The 20,417-nt window shown below is 40.5% G+C and overlaps 1 protein-coding gene and 1 long non-coding RNA gene across 4 annotated transcripts in view; one reads left to right on the top strand and one right to left on the bottom strand.

The window, feature by feature from the left end:
• The first annotated feature begins 95 nt into the window (after positions 1-95).
• On the top strand, positions 96-13,947 carry LOC121094488. Its single transcript, XR_005829864.1, has 3 exons — positions 96-181; positions 654-705; positions 13,845-13,947. It is a non-coding gene; the product is annotated as an uncharacterized LOC121094488 (long non-coding RNA).
• ANO1 (anoctamin 1) overlaps positions 11,279-20,417 on the bottom strand; it is an 82,549-nt gene continuing 73,410 nt past the window's right edge. For all 3 annotated transcript variants that reach the window (XM_040608092.1, XM_040608090.1, XM_040608091.1), the window contains 4 exons: positions 18,714-18,766; positions 16,886-17,070; positions 15,010-15,115; positions 11,279-13,990 (listed from right to left, as the gene is read on the bottom strand). In XM_040608092.1, coding sequence (XP_040464026.1) covers positions 13,730-13,990; positions 15,010-15,115; positions 16,886-17,070; positions 18,714-18,766 — 605 coding nt within the window. In that variant the 3' untranslated portion in view covers positions 11,279-13,729. The remainder of the gene's footprint in view (positions 13,991-15,009; positions 15,116-16,885; positions 17,071-18,713; positions 18,767-20,417) is intronic.

Here is a 20,417-nt window from a genome sequence, read left to right as displayed (position 1 = left end):
GCCCGGAAGTGACGTGAGGCGGCAGCGGCGGGCTTTCCTCTTCCCGCTCGCCCGCAGGAGATGGCGGCCGCTTAGGCAGGCACGGCGCGGCCTCGCTGCCGATTAGCCTGGCTATAGGAACCGCGCGGGGCTCCACATCCCTCAGAGCCGAACGGGGTCGGTTTGTGGTGCCAAGCACAAGGTGATGCCGGCACGGCCGGCCTCCTGTGCAGGAGGAGCGGGGCCAGCGCCTCAGGCTGGGCCGAGCCCCGCCGTGAGGAAACTGTAGGTTCCGCCTTGTATACGGGACTATCGGGCTGCTTCTGAGTACCTGTGCAAGGGTTACTTCATAGTTTTTTAGCGATAGGAGAGCAGTACAAGGATAAAAGGGCTTGCTCGACAAAGAGCCAGCAAGGTCCCATCAGAGCCCCGCACCCAGGCGCAGCCATGTCAGTGGTGGCCCCCTGCCCTCGGAGACCCCTCGCCCCGGGAAACACAGGGCTTGCGGCCAGGGCTTTGATCTTCACAAAGATTAATTGTGACTCGACCTTTAAAAGGGAAGAAATAGGGCAAACGACAAGTCTCTGTATTTTAAAGGCAGTTTTTTACACAAGGTGAAAGGTCGTGAACGTCTCTTAAATGGGAAAGTTCAAGTTCATCCTGTTGTTTTGTAGGTCCCCAAAGTTGAGGAGCAACCATGGTGGTTTTTCTTCATGGCACATGTAGGTAGGTAGAGATTTCCTTGTTCCTTCTGTGGACTCTGGCACGTTGATTCCCCAAGCTGCCCCATTACTAAATTGTTTCCAGTACAGCCTTTAATTTATTAGTGTTGCAACACACAAACAGACATGTGGTCCTTGTCATAAAAAGATTTCTGTCTCAGACAGATGAGCTTAAGCGTTATCTTCTGCATCTCCTGCTCCAGTCTGGCACTCCAACATGAGGAACTCCTGCTCCCAAAACATTTCTAAAGCTCCCACAGGCACAAGCCCTCCTTAGATAAAACCGCTAGATTTTCAGCATCCTGTTTCAGTCTGTTACATGGAGTGAGTCTTACACACCCTCAAGAAAGCCAGGGACTGGCTACACGCATGAAGCCCATCTGTGCATCCACAGCAGTGGGCACAATTATATAAGAAAATATGTATTTCACACTGAATACAAGATTCATTTCCTATACAATCCTCCCAGGTTATATGAACGTTGGACAGCCTCATCTCCAAGTAAGTGTTCCCTTAAAATAATTTCCTTTGCTACAGCATTAGCAATATTTTCTTTGATTTTTAACCAGATAATCCCAAAGTTCACAATAAATTTGGAACGTCCATCAACCTCCTTCCTGCACCCTGCTTATGTTCCTCATCCAGGATGGATGACAGGGCATCAAATAATGCCAGCCTTAAAAAGCAGCCAATGTGCATGTTACTCCTAGTCTCTCAGGTACAATATTAAACCTGATTAAAAAAGAAAATTTTGTTTAGTCTCCAAATGCTGCAAACTGGAGGGAATTAAGCTGTTGTTAACCAAGGGTTTCATGGTAAAGTAAATAGTGAGAGGAAGTGGCACTAAGGATTTTAACTGGGATAGGACATGCCTGAATTGAGAGAGGTATTTTCTTTCTGCAGCCCTGAATATACTTTAAACTGAATGAAAGAACATTAATAAAAAAGTTGGTGTGGTGCCAAGGAGAAAAATATTTTCATTGTGTGGATTAATTTAGAAAGCAAATGTAAGCCCTGGTAACAATGTAAGAAATATAAAATCCAATTAAATAAAATCTCGTTTTAATTTTGCCAAGGAAGATGACTCTACAAAACAGGGGGAACCAAGTCACATGGTGCAGAGCTTGTGCCTGACGATGGCAGCCAGACGAATTCAGAGACAAATCTATGTGAAGGAAGTCTAAATCACTGTGATTTACACCTTTATTTTCTATTTCTTGACATGTAACTGAAACCAACACCAACTGGGATTTTTAGTAGGCTCATATGAACTTAGTGGCCAGAATCAGTGCTGAAGTATAAGGAGGAATGAAAGCAATTTCATTCATATATCACTGTAATTCTAAAGGTGTCTAGATTAAAAACAAACACGAAGCTAAAAGATACAAATCATCATTTAATGAAGACATAAATCATCACTTTTTTAAACTCACTCCTAATGTCTGGCATAGTGATTTAGTCTCCCCTTCTATTATGTATGAATCTAATCTGATAACTGACATACTCACAGATGAAAATACCCAAGCCACTTGCTTGCTTTCCTCCAGTTACTTCCTTTGAAAGCAGTTCACGGGGCTTTAGCAAAGAAAGTATTTTCCAAGGTCAACAGATCGTAACCGCTCCACAGCAGAATAAAACTTAATAGAAATGATTTATTAGACCAGCTCAGATTTCAGTGGAAGTTTCCCAGAAATGTAAGTACTATGAATGATCCAGTTCCTAAACAAATGATTTAGTTTTCTTGAGGCAAGACGATTCCTTGTAAAATACTGCAGAGGGAGCTCGAAGCCTAGGAGTGTTTCAAACCGAGCCTTTTGACTTCATGGTCTTCGCTGCACGAGTAGGGCAAAGAGAGCAAAAAAAGGTTCATTTCTGCTGAGTCTTGAGTGAGGTGTCGGTCACCAGGACGTTCAGGGAACAAACGCCGACTCAGAGGCTGCGAACACGAAATGGCGAAGCACGTGGCTGCCCTTTGCGGGGCCTGTGCACCCTCATGTTGTGTGAATAAATGCGGGGTGGCCAAAAGGTTGCTTGGGAGAGCTCCTGACTTATGAAACAGCTGCTCTAAAAAGCAGTATATTAATCCACATGCCCTGAAGAGTAAATGTTCTGGTAAAATGTTTACAGCTGTACGGAATCACAGGTGACTGAGATGAGCTTGCGTGGAAGCTTTAGAAGATGCTTTGTGTTTTCCAGCCAAGGCAACCTGCATTTCTGGCTGGCCCTTCTTTGCTCTCGCATCGCACTCTGATCTGCTATGAGGCTGTGGAAATGTCTGACAGTAATCTGATTTGCTATTGGTGCTCATTAACAACTATACAAGTTGCTGAGTCTGCCTTTGATGACTGTTTTTGCTATTACTGTCAAGCAATTTACTCTTGATATGACAAATATGACTCTTGATACAGCTGTCTGTAAATATTCATAGCTTGCCTTCTTTCAGCCAGCCCCTCTGCTCTAACAAGCGACGTACTTGCCGCCTGCTGTTGACACACCAGAACTAGCTTTAATCTAGCGATCTCAGAACTGGTTGCAACATAGCTACTTCAGTGCAGTACATGAGTGGCATGCTCACATCACAGATGGCAACGCAGGTATTCAAAGAAATCTGTCTCCTTTCTGAGGCCCACAGCAACACACACTGGTAGTTTCCACTGTTAATACACGTATTTTTCTTTTTGCTTTTGTTTTCAGCTACATACCTACTGCTTCGTACATACTTTCTTACCTTTGATAAGTTTAAAGTTTAAATCACTGCTATTAGGTCAGTCCTGTTGCAAGAGGGTAAGGCGCTGCTCCTGGGTTTGCCAGGTGCAAAGGATGTGCTTCTGTAGGACCTCCTGTCTGGTTTTACAGAGCAGAGGTGTGAAAGACTCAATGGATCAGGACTGTATCTTGACAGACTTGATGGTGTAGTTGCTTTAAATAATATGTGGGATGAAGAGATAGTAAATAGGTTTCTTCAGAGGCAGAAACTGGACTCATGAAGGAGAGCTTGCTGGTCTATGGCTGTTTCTTTATGTACTGCTTAATGGTACTTATTAGATTGACTGCGCTGATTGTCAAGGGTGGAATTGTCAAAGGGATATTTGCTTCTTTTTTTGCCAAGTGGAAGGAAAAAGGGGAAATATTCATACAGTGGAGATGGTGTCAAAATTCAAGTCATTCCAAGATAATGGAATGGCGATTCCAGGGTGAATTTAAAATTCTCATCCCTCACAGTTGTGAGACACTGGTTGGACAAGCTTCTTGGCATGGACTAGGTATATTAATCCTGTCTCAGTGCTGAGAAACTGTTTCTCTTTTGAGGTCCAGTCAATTGTACGATTATTTTATTGTAACTGCCATTCTCTGTCAAGGGAATAAGGAGCATCTCAGCTTCTCTTTGTTATCTTCAAGATAAGAGCAGTATTAAAAAAATGCAGACCCCTCCCTACTAGCTGAATTGGGTTTTTTGTTTGCTTGCTTCCTTGCTTTTTTACTTCCATGGCAAATAAACTGGTTTCCATAAAATTTTGTATTATATTTCTTCAGTGCCTGTCATCCATTGTTTGCAAAATCCTAAAATGTCTGTTTTCATCAAAGAAAAGACAGTTTCTGCATTATCTTTTGTGAATGAATTGATCCGCCCATTTCTTTTGTCAGATATTACCTCTCTGTTGCTATAATGTCTAGTGTAGAAACAAGTGCTCTAGTAAAGAAACTATTTGTGAAGAGACTTAGGATCCTAGGAGAAAACTGTCTGTGACAAAAGGGCCAATAAGAAATGGCAAATCACTGTGTGTTGAAAGGGAGAAAATTAGAAGCAGAGTGTGGGAAAAGTAAATAAGTATTGAAAAGAAAGTGAACTCAGGCATGAATAGGTTGTACACAGATAAAAGATCTGGCCAAGTAACAACAACAACAAGCAATAAGTTGTTAACAGATGCTTGAACTTAGTATTGAAACAGAAGAAGTGTTGATGTAATTCTGTTGATATAGCTCTGTTGTGTTATTGTTGGCAAAAGAAGTAAGTTTAACTTTAGGGGAAGGGTAAATTGTAGACTTTTGTTTATTTTCTCCAGCTAAAAACCTCTGACTTGACTTTTTACCTATTTTTATAGTGAATTTTCATCATACCATGTAAGTATGAAATCATTCAGGCAAACATTTCACATGTCAATAAAGCTATGTGTATATATTAGACCAGCACATTTCGTTCCTCTAAACCATATTTATTACTTAGGCTCTGCAACATCAAATTTGCACTTGATAAAACAGAAGAGTAGAGAAAACAGAAAATGTCTGCACAGGAATGTCACTGTGAAATAAGCCAGGGAAGAAGGAAAACCCTCCCCAAATAGCAGTGAATGATCATTAGATCTCTGCTTGGGCCCTTTCTATTTCTATTCTATTCAGTCCCTGCTGAACTAGACTAAGCTGACCTGTAGAGCACTGAAGTGCCTGCTCTCTGAGAGTTATGTTAAAATTGCCACGTGAGGCAGATGTTTTGAGCAATTTCCTCCTGAAGACAAGCCCATGGCAGAATATGATACAGAGATGCCAGACCTTGGTTACATTATGCTGAGGCATGTGCATACACCTGTTTTCTGCAGTGTCACACAGAGATACCAGCAGGTGTCTGAAAGCAAAATATCTCCCTTAGGGTAGCAAAGGGCCACTGGACTTTTTAACTTGTGAGTCCAGCACTTGCTGGGACCCACTGACTCTCCAAGCTGTACTGGCGACCGTGCCTCATTGCGCAGCAGTGGGCTCTGTGCCTGGTTGAGAACAAAGCAAATGAGCTTAAGATATGAACTGGAAGTTGCTAATCATCCAGGGAAATGATCCAGTGGTTCTGATTGTCAGGCTTGAAAGCTAATGCTAATTAATTTCTGAAGAGCATATAAATTTGTTCTCTGTTTCCTTGAGCTGCTGTATTGCCAGTTCCCAAGCCAAATGAAAACATGAAAAGTTAAATACTTACCACATTAATATTTATTTTCTCAGATAGGAAATAAATGCAGGTGTTTTCCTTTGGTCTTCTTTGCATTGGAAAATACAATATTCTGAGCAGCTATAAAAAAGGTTAGGATAACTTAAAATTAATTATTTTGCAAAAAATGGATCAATTTTGCACTGGCTTGCACCACTTGGAAATATTTCTTACAAGCACGCAAATAGTCCTATACCATAGGACTGCATCCTCCCACCTAAGGAAAGGGGATTTTCCCCCCTTTCCTTACAGAGTACAGCAGCACTCAACTGCCTGCTACACAGCACTGCAGCTAAAAAAGTAGTGTCAGGGATTTTCTTTTTGCCAGCTCTAATTTGTTCTGCATTAACAGGCTGGGCTTTGGACCTGGTCATTGTCACAAGAAGTGGTGTGAAAAATGTAACTTTTTCCCAGCCATGTCTCTGCATCCAGCCTGCAGAATGGCCCCTTTGCAGACCAGAAAATATCTTGACCTCTAAATGTCTCCCAGAATCACTAAAATTTTGCTTTAATAAACATAAATGAATGAACCTAGCCACACTTGCTTAATTTCTGAGTTAAAAGCAGGTGTTGTGAGCTCACTACAGTGACTGGAGATAACAACAACATGAAAGGGTGTGTGTGTGTGTGTATAAATTTGCTAATAACAAGTATTACCTTAGATATCTGTGACTGGCAGTAGAATTACCCATTAGAAGAAAGATCAGTGGACTTTTGTTCTTCCTTTCAAGAATGTGCCAATACAGTATTTTCTGTCTGAGTCATTGTCCCACTGCCATTGCAGGTGGAAGGTGGAAGGTTTTTTCCAAATCCGATTAGAGAGGGAGTACGTTGTCTGCTCAAACACAGTACAGTTTTATCTGGAGCACTCATTTCCTTTTAAAACATGAATACTTTTATGCAACCGTTAAGTGGCACAGGATATGACTAGGTTAGTTACTCATAGGAATTTAGATATAATAAGAAAGTAGATCTGGTTTCATCATTCCTATCCATTGATTTTTGGGTGGGGTGTGGGGGGGGAAGTATTATTTTCTGCTCTAGTGCACAGCATTGTAGTCAGAACCAGATAAAAGGTAGTCTTAAGCCCCACTTTGGAGTTCTTTTTCATATACAAACATAATGGAAACTTGTTGCATTTGTTCCCAGAGCTGAAAAAAACTATGAAGGAGCATGACTCACTGAGAGAAGAACAGATTAATATAATACAATAAATAGCATTTATGCATTTTTCTTACAGTTTGTATACTTTAGAAGAAGCAAGGAAGTTACACAACACCGCAGCTTTGTCTGCTTACCCTCAAAAATTCACGTAGTACAATTCTTTTTTTCTTGAGAAGCTCTTGTTTACAGATACAGCCAAAATTAAATGACTTGTAATGCAAGATCAGACCCAAACTCACCCTCTCTTGTCTCTCAAATATATGTATATAAACATCGCTGCTTTGCTGTTATTCACCACTTCTGGAGTGAGGCTTTTTAAAGGAGAAGTAGCCTGTATTACATCTTTGCCAAGTTACCTAAACCTGGAACCGATTAACTGTAATTTCTTATCTACAGGAAGACCCAGATATGATTACCAGCTTAGCTCTACAGCCTTCTTCGGTCAAAGTGAAAAGACTAGTATCATAAAGATGCAGAGAAATTTGGTTTCAGAAGTAGAATTCAAAAAGACAAAAATGAAGAGGTTTAGTAGAATTTGAGAACTGACTCGGTTTTACTCCTTTTGCTCTTTGAAGCCAGAAAGAAGATGTAGCTGAAAGTCCTATTAATTTACTCTCAGGACTTGCTCAGTTCCTTCCCTGCTGCCCACTCCCTCTCACTCCCAACAGCGCCTGAGTAAAATACCTAAATAACTGGGAGCATGGCCCAGGACCCACCAGACCGCACAGCCGTTTCATGATGCACACTGTCTCTTGCTGACATGAGAGGTCATGAAGTAAGCCTGGAGTCGTCTGGTTGGCTGAGATTTATTACTCTCCCACTTGATAGTTAATTACTTGTAATTACCTACCTTCTTTACCTACAGATGTATAATACATTTAGAACTGTGAGCTGCTCATCTGATTAAGTGCTTCTGCCAGGACAGGTGGGAATTCCACGCTTGTGAGCACTGTGCCATGATGATGCAACACTGCCGTCTGGTTTCAAAGCAGGCAGTGCAGCAGATCAGCCACATACCTGTGCATGCCGTGGGGGCTTGAGAGATTTACCTACTACAGAACCAAAGGGCTTGTAACCACTGGGACCCAACTTCCATGCTGGAAGCTGTGTGAGAGTTTGTACATTGTTCTGATCAACATTAAATGTGTGTTCCTAGAGGAACTGTTTATTTTCAGTTGCTGAGGATCATGGTACTATTTGCAGGTCAGTACCTCAGAGGAGAAGGCACAGTCACCAAGCCCTCGCTGATGCCGGAGAGGTCTTCTCTTTCTTACTTTGTTTTCATCCATTTCCTTCCAAAGGACCAAAGCCTTCCAACTTTCTTCTGAACACAAGAGCAACAGTATTGCACCACTTGGCAGGATGAGATTGCATATCACTACAAAAACATTGGCAAAGGCAACCTAATAACCTCCCTACAAGATGGCCTCACCTTAGGAAGTGATTCTCTTTCCAGTAAGGCAACTTCTGTGGCTGATCCGCCAGCTAACTTGGGTCTGAGAACACCAGTCAAAGCCTGTTCTTCCTCTCTTCCCTGTTTGCATCTTTTCCTTAGCCTCCGTCTCTTATATTTCAACTAGAGAAGATGGCCCCTCTTTTTTTCATTTAGAAGTAAAAAGAGAGAATAACTTTTTCATCTGCTCTAAGAAAGATTGCTTAACTACCAGAATTTAACTCTCTCTGAAAAATGAACCTTGTTCTGCTTTTAAGTTTGTTCAGCACAAGCACTCTGCTAAATATTTTGTGTTTTGATTCTTTTTCTCATAAGCATCCAGATGGATACATTTCCCATTTTGGCACAAATTTTCTCATGCAGGTGGTGCTAAGCAAGATGAAAGATGTGATCTCAAAACCTTCAAACTTGCGTAACCAAGTTCACATGACTGTCATGACTTTGATTTTCTGAGCCCTTTACCCTTTACCTCATGGGAACTAATGCAACAGCATGCACAACTCTTACTGATTGCACAACTCAGCTGCATTGATGTGTTTTGGCTTTAACTGACACTCTGGGTTATAACAGTGCCATACAGTAAGTCTCACAAATTTCTGTTAGAAGTGGAACCCAATCATGCAATAAGCAATGCTCAATCTCAGGCAAAGTGCACTGCAGTCAAAGGGAATCAAAGGAAATACTTGATTTGGCTTCAGGTGGTTTTGAGTTAGGTGGCATGCATGGTATTAAAAATTAAGAGAAGAGTTTAAAATCAAAAAGCAGCCACATTAATAGTTAGTTTCTTCTTCAGAAGGGCCTGTTGGGCTAAAAAAAAGGAGTAGGTTAAAAAAAGAACTTGAGTTTTTCTCTGCTGCACTAAAAATGGCATATTGTGTTTGGTCGTGGAATAAATAGTACTCAAATGTGCAAAGAATTGAACCAGAGTTTGGAATCCATGTAAGTTTTAAGACATGGTTTCTTCATTGGCAAAAGGAAAGAGAGTTGTTTACTTCAAAAAAACTTCATAGAAAAACATAAATGCAATCAAGTGATCTATGAAACTTCAGGAGAGTTCAGACTCCTGAGGTAACAAGATGAAAAGTAAATTGTTTTATTATTGCTTATTGGAAATCACAACAGCCAAAAAGATCATTAACAGCTCAGGACCAGAGAGCATGGAGAGTTTAAAAATAGAAATGTGCCTGTGCCTTGACTTGAGACTTATTCACCCTTAAGCTATTTAAGACTGCAAAATATTTGTAAGACAGTATCTTAGAAACACAATGACATAGAAATCCAGAAGATTCAGACTCGTACTGTCAGCACATTAGGGTGGGTAAGATTTTCTCCTCAGGCGTACCAACTGAAGTTGTGTCTTTGCCACAAACTTTGGGTAGCAAAGAGCAAACGGCATGTTCAGCAGTGGTTCAAAACAGGTCTACAGAGCCGCTTCCAGCTGTAATCTTTCCTACTATTGTCTGCATTTGCTCTTGGACTAAGTAAATTAGTATAATGATTTTCCTGTTTAATACATTAATACATTAGGTTTTGGCCTTTTTTGTTTGTTTGTTTGGGTTTTTTTGTATTCTTTGATCAAAGCAGGGCTGGGAAACGGGATTTTGAATTTTGTGGCAGAAGCATGCCGAGAACAGGCTGAATGCCTGTTGTGGGTATACTGTCGTGTCAATACAGACTTCAGCTGTATTTGTACAAATACAAATATTACTGTCTTTCATCAAACCTAGCCCATACGGTAGCTATGAGTCACATTGAGGTATGTTTGGTTATTTCTTGGTCACTTCCAGATCCCTGCTTATCTATTAACTCCCCCTCCCGCCCTTCCAGTGAATTCTTACTGCATAAAAATTAACATAATCCTGCCTCAAATTTGCTATCGGTAAAACCAAAACTTGTTTCTATTTGCATCACAACTATGAAAAAATATTCATGAAAAGTACCACAACTGCACTACAAGCCTCCTTATGGATAGCACTATCTTATATCTAATGAACTTGTATCTACTTTTTTGTCTTTAAGAACTGACAAAACCAAACCAGTTACCAACTAAGCAGCGATTTACCTGCTTCTGGTTTTCATATCCATTATCTTGGATAACAGAATTCCCATCTTCTAACTACATTTCATTAGTTAGTTAGACCATTAATATTTTCTGGCTAGAAAGGGAGAATTAGTATGAAGCCTCATGCTTTTAACAGGACAGTTAAATGGGGAGACAGCAAATCAGGCTCCAAGCCCAGCTTTGCTTGTACCAGTCCCACAAGGCAATAAAAATGTGACATACATGGTGTAGCCATTCTGCGTCCCTTCGGAGCTGAATTCAGTGAGACACAGTTGAAGGAATCCCAGAGTTTCATTCCTGTAGTTCTACCATCCCATTCTTTTCTTAATAATCAATAAATTTTTCCATTTAAATGAACAAAGCAAACAGCATTCTTCCTCATTACGAGCCCATTTCAAATGTCTTAGCGAAAGATCTTAAATGTTACATTTTGCTACGTGCCTAGCACTAAAATCAGAAGAAAATTAAACCTCCCAGACTAAGATACATCAGTTAATATTCAGTGTCTACGGTGCAGCTATCCACGCCTGTGCTAGAAGCCAAACCTCCCCTCGTGCTCTTGGAGACAGACACATCTTAGGTGGGATTCACTTGATCTCAGAGTGAGTATCTGAAGCAGCTCAAACTCACAATTCACCTTGGGCATTGTTAGGAAGATGTCTGTCAACGTCCGTACCTGCGAGCAAATCTCACTTCTGGGCTCTGTTGGCTGAGTACAAGGAGCACTGGAAGGGGCAGCGCAGGTCCAGGTTTAGCAAACCGTAACACCAGCTTCTATATTTCTCAAATTCAACAGTACTCAGAGTTGCACGCTCAGAGCACAAGGAGGATTGGGAACAGAACCTGTCCCACAGGAGAAACTCTTGCATATTTCAGTTTATTTCAAATAAGTGTTCAAAGGAAAAAAAATAACCCGAACTAAAACAGGTTTAGTATATATTTGCTTTTCTTAAAAAATGATTCCATGAAAGAGTTTTATAGTTATCTAAGTAGCAATACAGTATTTTATATACAAAATTCCATTTCAAACAATTTACTGTACAAAAGAAAGTATAAGCAACTGTTACTGTTTCATGATTTCAGCAAGTAATGAAAAATTCTCATGTGTTCAGGATATAGTTCTACCATTTACAGGAATGTCAGTATTAAGTTGGGAATACTTTCGGATAAGTATTTACAGATGAAATCCTCTCCGAGGAAGTTCCCCTAAGATTTCTCTTCAGAACAGGTAGTTCATGTTTGGCTTTCTTCTGGATCTTTTGGGCTACCAAGGAATGAGAGGAAGAACACTTTTCCAACAAGATGTTTGGACAGAATTCTGCTTGACTTATTCCCACTCACAGTCCTATTGCAGTCAGCGGGCCTGATCTGGTAAACACTTACTCACCAGGCGTAATGCTTCTTGTGTGAATAAATCAGGCAGGATTTGGCCCTACAGTAGTAAGCTACCATGTTACAAATTTTACAAATAGTGACATTCCTGCAAGTCAAAATACAACAGAAACGAGAGTTAACAAAATATAAGCCCTTTATTAATAAAAATCTTTGGTTGGATCAATATTTTAAATAAGCTTCAAGAATATTTGGTTAATACCATTTTCTTTCTTCCACATAATTTTTCTGCTACCTTCTTTGGACAGACTACAGAAAAATATCAAGTTCATCACATACTTTAAAACAAATAAATATATCAAAAGCTAAATATGGCATTTTTAAAGTTCTAGCATTAATCTTTAAATTAGTTTGGCAAAGAAAAAAGAAAAGGAGAAAGAAATAACTAATTCTTGAAAACAGTCTTTGACATTTGGTTTTGTAACAAACCATACAGTAGTTAGACTTTAAAGAAATCTTTCATTTTTATTCTGTTTTTCAGTTTTATATTTGTAATGCAAGTGCCATGAACAAGACAAAGCAATAAAAGAAATGAGGTTAATTGCACCAATATTATTTGGAAGTGCAGTTTATCGTTTGACAAAGCAAAACTAAAATGTACTATGCTTAAAAAGAGTTGTACTGATGGGATTGAGCTAGGCATTGTAAGTAGGGATTTCAGACTTACACTTTAAGGAAGCTCCTTGTACAAAAAAGTATTTTTAAGACAAAAGAAAAGTCCTGTAACTAACTGAAGGTCTGGTCCTGTAGCCCCAGTGCAGGCAAAACTTCCATTGAAGACAGTAAGTGGGATGTATTTTGAATTTACTCCTCTGGGAAATGCCATTCAACAGCAGAAAGTCTGCAGGAGCAACTGGCTGGGAAAAGTGGGTGCAGACTCCTTTCTCCTGCAGAGAACAGAGGGCTACAGAGAAAAACCTGGCTGAGAAAGGGATGTGCTAAACCCATGGGCAAAAGGGACTTTCCTCAGCAACAACAGTGCCCGAGTACTAGGCAGGGCAGTGTGAGTCACTGTAGCTCTATGTGTGCTCTTTAGTTCAGGGCATTTATCAAAACGCTCTGTGATCACCTACCTGCTGGGAGGCTCTCCAAAACTGTGCTGCTCTGCCCAGCCACAAGTGAGGCATTGCTGGGGGCCTGGACCAGATGACCTTTAGAGGTCCCTTCCAATCCAAACCATCCTATGATTCTATGACTGCTCAAACACAGCTGCTGCAGTCTGGGGCACTGAGGTACCTTCATCCACATCAGTCGCTCACTGATAAAAACCAACTTTTCCAGATTCACTTTTCTGATGTTTATGAAGACAGCAATGCCCCGGAGGGGGCCCTGGGTACACAGCAGATTGCCACAAGTGCCCCACACGCTAGTGTGACACTACAGCTCAGCGAGAGCTCCGCTGGTTTCAGACCTGCAGGTTCAAACACAGACGTTTGCCCGCAGAGCTAAACCCTGTCCTGGAAACAGAGTCAGCCTGGTGGGCTCAGCATGGTTTCCCTCCCGCCAAAAGGAATACTAGGGCACAACCTGAAGCTGAGTTTGCATATACTTTATCGAGTTATCCCATGGACCTTCAAGCCTGGGGTTCCAAAAATATTTTGAATTAGTATTATTATTACTTAAAATGTACCTTAATTTAATTACTTCATTAATAGGCTAAGGTCAGATTCTCAGAGAATATCTCTATCAAGACATACTAAGTACCTGCATTTATTAATGCACACCAATGTCAATAGTGTTACCTAACGATGAAATATAAAAATTCCCTGCATTACTGCTTGTGCAAAAGAAAAAAACCCAACATTATCAGAAATAGAATGTGGTCCTCCATATTTGTAAGAAGAGCATTTCTCACAAAGATGGGAACAAAATGGCAGCACATCCTTCAACATGCACCAGGTTGTCCATTAATCGAGTCCTGCCCTTTACGCGATGGCTTGTGGATCAGTGGAATGCCCCAACACACCAAACTCCCTCCTCTTCTATACGTCAAGAGGATACGAATGGCAGGAGGACAAGCTCCCACTGTGGCTCCTGGAGAGTCTGGGGCTGTGATTGTTACAGTTTTCACCTTTTTTCTTGTCCTTGTCTTTCCAGGTTTCTAGCATTTGCAGCTTCCCTTGCTCTTCTCTCATGAAGACCTCCACCATGAGAACTTTCTCTTTATGAATCTGCTGACTAATGTCCTTGGGAATGTCTGGGATAATCCAGTCAACAAAGTCACTCATAAACATGACCAAGTTCTGAAAACGAAATTGTGAGAAAATGTCAGAGAGGCCAAATGAAGGGATGACTGTAGGAGGAGGGGCCATTTTTGGAGTACTTCGAAAGGAAGAATCAAGAAAGGACAATTATTTGAGTTGGGCTCAACTGCATGTCTGAAGCCTGATACGGAGCCAAATTCACCTCAACTTACTGTTCATGCTGGAAGTAGAGAAAAATGGCAGGCACAGATCTCTGATTTACCTGCAAATGCTGTCACAGCCCCGTAGAAATCCAAAGGAAATACTGTCACTGATAAAGGGTTTACGAGTTTTACATCAGAAAGGCAGAAGCAAATAGCAGGGGTAGAATGATGAAAGTTGGTAAAACACACTTCAAGTAAATGTTTCTGATTTTAAACCCTTGATTCAATGAGAGGGAGGTCTTTCACAAAAAGGTGCATATTTTACCCCTCCCCCCTCCAAAAAAAAAGGGAATAAAAATTTTGCAACTGGTAGCTGGTTGTTTAGATGAGGCAGACTTAAAACACTTGTGCCACAATACCCAGCATCGCTGCTGTGACTGAATAATGTCATTTAGTGAAAAATGACAAGACTTTGCCTTCTTGTTCAGGTGCAAGTTAAACTCTAACTGGGAATATTTTGGATGTTTCATTTCTTGTCTAGGTCTAGAATAGATACTGGATGAAATTTATGCTGCTTCAGTGAAATTGTTCATGTTCTACTGGAAAAACTGGTGGAATCTGATTATGTGCTTTGCTGCTTGCTAAGGTCATTAAGTTGCTTTGGCATCAAACCAGTTCAGGGAATCCCTAGGGATACATTTTTCCACTGAGGATATACCTGGGCCTGGTGAGTGGGAAGAAGAGGGTGAATGAGGATGGGAAAATTTCTTTGCTTTCCCATGAGACAGCTGAGAGAGAAGATCCCTTCTTTGGCCTAATAACTTATTTCCAAAGCTGCCCTGCCTTATGTAGCTGAAGAAACAAAGATAACACTTTTTCTTTCTCACACAAAAAAGTGCCTGCAGTATAACCTACCTGGAAAACTATCACAAATGCTAATCTTGCTGCTAGGACAGCCCAGAAATCCTTTGAAATGTCATACTTGTTTTCAGACCAGGGGGGTTCTCGATAGTCTTTGTATCTGCAAAACAAGACTCAGTAAATCAGTGATGTCATTCAGAAATTTTAGCACCATGAGGAATTAATAGTTGAAGAGTCAATCGAACTGTCTAAAAGCAAGTTCACTATTACAGCACGACACTGTATTAACTGCTCAGAAACAAGACACACCTGAACAGGTTTTACTCAACATTAAAGGTCTTCAATCTTAATACCCTATGATTAAAACAAATAATATCAATTCTGCATACAGAGTAAACTACACAGCTCAGGTAATTTATTTTCTTTTCGGATTGGCAAAAAAATCCCCCAAAATATATTTTTAAGACTGATTTTAAAGACAAAAACACTGATCTCAGATCCATCGAGTGTTATGCTGATGGTGTTCTTGTTCACCATTAGCAAAGATCACAGCTAAATTTTGCCGTATAGAAAGGTGAGAATTTTGCCTTACCTATGGCTTACAGAAAATCTATGTGCTAATCAACAATAACTTGTTAGAAATGGGAGCAAGAAAAATAGATTCAATTTAAAACCATAGCATCCTGTAAATATTTTGAAAGAATTAGGGCTCCATATTTTCAAATTATTTTAAAATCCCTGGAATATGGAAGAAATGATGGGATGAGAAGAAGAAAAAGGCTGGAACTAGAAAGGAGATAAACCTGGCATTTTTTAATTGGACCATGACATTAATACTTCTGTTCTGTAAATTCTGTGCTAAAAACATGTTTGCCAACCTTATTTATCCTGTACCTGGAGACCACCAGAAGGAAACCAGGAGAAAGTAAGAGCAAGCAAAGCTAATACATATTTTGGTGGTTTTTTCTTTCATCTCAGAGTGATTTTTCTGTTTAGCGGTCATTTCAGCAGTTCAACTTGCACTCTTGACATTTAAAAAGAATATACATTAAAAAATAATATGATTATAAAGATGGAGGCTTCTCCTGGTCAGTATGTGTAAATTTTTAGTATATGTATACTAAAGTCATCTTTTTTTTTTTCTCCCATGGAATGTCTCTTCCCTCCTTGTTGTCCTCCTCCTCTTCTTACCCTCATTGTTCCCCTTTCAGGCTTGCTGGTCTAAGTGCTTTCACTGTTGCATTTGGCTTTGGTCCCCAGTTCTAAGCATTAAAACATTTGTTTTTAAATATGATGCATATCTGAGTAAGCCTAGGGAAAGCATGCATTTCAGCACAGACCTAGATTGCTTCATAAGCTCAAATATGCAACAATAATTTTCCTTTAAAAATGAAAAGACTATGTAGAAATTGTTACAGGCATGCAGACTTCTGTGCAATGACACTTTAAGTTGGTCTTAAGTTCCAGTGCAGATAAAGATGCTATTACTCTCATCAGGAATTGCTACAGAAACTGGACAAAAAAAAGATACGTACTCTGACATCATGGCTATAACATCAATAGCACATGACACAACATGACATCAGAGTAACATCATTTTGTTCCCTTAAAGCATCATTGTGCTGTTTATCATTATTTACCTCCTTTCCTGAAAAAGGGATTACATAGCAATAAAAATCTCTGCATGGATAAACACTGAATTTAACAATGCTAATCTCTATTTCCCAGACTAAGCAGTACGTCAGGGTTTGTGGCTGCTTAATATGTAAGCCAAGATGTTCCAAGCAAAGGATCCATCTGACGTAAGAGGCCACCAAGGTGCTAAAAAGGTACTGAAAATACAAGGCACCTTCCCCAGGAATGTAAAAGTTTGTCTTGTTCTTAGTCAGCTGTGAAAATACTTAAAATCAGTTATCATTCAGGAGAGTACCTGCATATCTGAACCTCGTAGCCAAGATCCATGGGGTCGTTTGGAGCTGTTCCTGCTTGAAAATCGCTGACATTAAAAGAAGATAGTGTATGGTTCACGAAGCCATGCATGGTGCCATTCTCACTGTACATATACAGGTACACGAGGCGTGGAATGAAGTCGGATGTGAATGAGATCACAAATGCCTAAGCCATAAGAGTAAAGAGTGAGCGCAATATTCAGGCAGTGGTTAAGTTAATAATATCCTCAAGCATGTCTGGCCCAGACAACTCGCGCAACACGGGGGCTGCTTCAGAAAACAAGGCTGGGGCAACTGCAGTCCACGGGGCCCTAAAAATGGAGTATTCACTCCTGCAACAAGGTTGTATTTACTGCTGGCTCTCCCAAGTTGCAGAATATTAGATGGAATAGTTCCATGACGACAGAGATTTCCACATGGATTACAACTTGAACTCCCCAGGGCATGAAGAGGCCATACCCCCCAGCACCAGAGGAAAGCAAAACCCAGCACTGCTTCCCCACGCCCCAGATGCATTGTATAGGGTCCAACTGATCGATTTCCAAGTACTTTTCTGTTCTGCAAACAACTGACAGTGAATTGACTCTATAAATTCTCATTGTGTTGCAAAAGGCCATTAATTGTATGTGTTTTTTAACTCCATCAAGATAAAAGGATGAGCAGACTGAGCCCAGTTTTATTTTTATGGTCATTAAAATTGCATTTTATTTGGTTATTTTAAAAGGTCTTCTAAAAACATCACACAGAAAATGCAAGACAGCCAGTTCGGCTGAGTTCTTCATAACCAGCCTTTCTCATTTATCATTATTATGAAACATTCTCACTGGCATAAATCTCAAGTACATGTGGAACAAACACTGTACAGAATGTTTTACTTATATTATGGTAAAGAGAGGTAGTACATAGATCAAAGAAGGAAAAGTAACACTGGATAATGACAAAGAGAGACTACACGGAAGAGAAAAAAAATAGAGAAATTATTTCCAAAGGAAAAGAGCAGAAATGGTAAAGACTGTTTAAGGCAGCATACCAAATAACCAAAAGAACGGATTGGCCATAGCACAACAGACACCTGTGGGCAAAATGAAGGGATTTCCAGTCTGGATAATGGTGAAAAAACTGAGAGGGCTGGTGGGCACGTGGCTGTAAACCCTCCCTGTTCTGCTGCATTGCAAACATGTTGTCAGGTTGTTATTCAGCTTTTTCTTTTTCATCTTTCCCTAGGGAGGGTGCAATGAAGATGATCGTTGTGGATGTCTATTCATATAGAGTATTAGATAAGTACATACATGAATATATTAAGGCATGCTGAAGTTTTCTAAAGGGCTGAGATGTTCAGTAAACAAAATATTTTCATGGATTTTCAGAGCTACCTGAGTGACAGCAATGCAGTCCAAGGCCAGATTTTTCAATGGAAGGACACTGCTCTCTGAGGAGCTGAACTAATTCACACTCAGTTGACTACCAGACCCTAAATAGGTTTCAGCATCGAAATTAAAAAATGTGTCACCTTAGTGATAGTATTTAAAAAAAGCAAAAGTAAGAACTGTGGCCTTATTTATTTGAAGGGCAAAATTGTTCTATGAAAACATTCTGGAAAAAAGCTGCAATGACTACTATTTTATGTTATTGCTACTACTACCACAACTCTAAAATAAACACAACATCTGATGCACTGATATTTTGAAAATTTTCTAAATCATATACTTCCCCTTGATTTTAAGGAATTTATGCTGAAATAAAACTAATGGAACAGAATGGAAAAGCCAGCCTACTTAATTAAAATTGTATTCATGCCAAATTACTTACATTTATGATGACAGCAAGCTTTCCAATACCTCTGAGGATATTATACCAGATTCCTAAGGAAGGAGACAAACATGTAAATGCCGGTCCACTCAAAATCAGATAAATGACATTTTTAGTTACAGTGTTAGAAGCACTTATGACTGTGCCAAATGACAGTTGTATTTTAAATTAAAAAAAAACCCTAATTATAAGAGATTGATATAATGACCTGGAAGCAAAGGGAGCCCAACTCTGTCTTCCAAAGCTATGTTTGGGCACCTATTTTTTAAAAGTTTTAAGGCTCGTGTGAGACAGAGGACTGCTGGCATTGGTAGAAAAGAAAAACATAACGAAATTTCATTCAGACTTCTCAAATGCTTGAGGAGACTAAGAAAGCTACAGATGGGGAGCTGGAACCTCCACACACCTCGTGCAGAACATATGGGTCTACCAGCTTTAAGGATCTACCTGAATCTGTTTCTACAATTTCTTATCACTTTTGATCCTACCTCAGTTTCAAGAAAGCAAAGCTCCAGTGGAGCCACTTGATGAGATTTTTACATTTGCATCTAGAAACCATACAGATACAGGTTTCCTCAGCATGGGCTCAGTGTGTATGAAATGTAATAGCAACCAGCCCCATACTGACTGAGGTTCAGCCCCTCTGGATTTAGTCTGAGGATGATGCATGAAGTCCCAGAGGTCTGCCCTTTCCCCATCTCCAGGTCCCATTCCTCACGGACAGGCTTCTCTGAGGTCCACACAGAGTGCTGATTTAGCAGACGTGGTTGTGCACCCTTGTGCCTGGTGTCTCTAACAGCCTTTTGGGCACTGGTGACAGCTTGAAAATTTCTCCTTAGCTGAAGTACTTGAACTGTAAGATTCAGTCTTGATGGAGAAACCCAGGGCTGCTACCAGATCTGCGTGGTCACAGCCCTGATGAGCCACTCTCCTGCGTCTGAAGACTTTACACAGGGTGACATCCCTGGAAGACTCTCCTGGCCTGGCCACATCCTCTGCTTGTTAACTCATACTTCATGTAGCTTTAGTCACCTGGCACAGCATACAGAAGCCAGCCTGGACAGAGTACAGAAGTGAACTTCAGGAAAAGATATTGAAGTATCAGTGGAAGCAGAGGTAGACCTCTGTTGGCTGCCAGTAGTTACCCACTGCCTTTAGCACATGGAACCTTCATCCTTTCCTGATTCTGCTGATGCTGGCCCTAAAAACTTGTCTGGTTTGTCCGTGGCCATCTCACAGTCTCTGAATTCGGGATGTCTCTGAAAGAAGTGGGGTTCTTTCACCCACAAGAGTGGGACTGAATTGCAATAAATTGCAATCAACACCTTCTCAAAACCAAAAAAAAACCCTCAAAAACCCACCACCGACAAAAAAACAACACCCCTCCATGATCTCCACCAACAACCTTAGCCTGCAGCACCAAATAAGCCAGCCACAAACCACCCCAAAAGCAATGTCATGGTAAAGGCAATAGCATGGCAAAACATGATGCGTGCTTCCAACCCAGGATGATCCTGGTGCACAAGGATGAGCCCAAGGGAAAACCCTGCTTGCACAACACCAGAACAAACACCGAGTTTTGTACAGATCGTACTGCTCTTGGTGACTGGCTCTGTAATACAAACAATTATTTTAATGACCTTTTTAGTTGTAAGTAACCCCCATTTGGGAGCAATAGCTTCCTCGTTATATACACCCACAGCT

Source organism: Falco naumanni, chromosome 10 (assembly GCF_017639655.2).
Source record: "Falco naumanni isolate bFalNau1 chromosome 10, bFalNau1.pat, whole genome shotgun sequence".
NCBI classification, from domain to species: domain Eukaryota; kingdom Metazoa; phylum Chordata; class Aves; order Falconiformes; family Falconidae; genus Falco; species Falco naumanni.
This window is presented reverse-complemented; position numbering and strand designations above follow the sequence as displayed.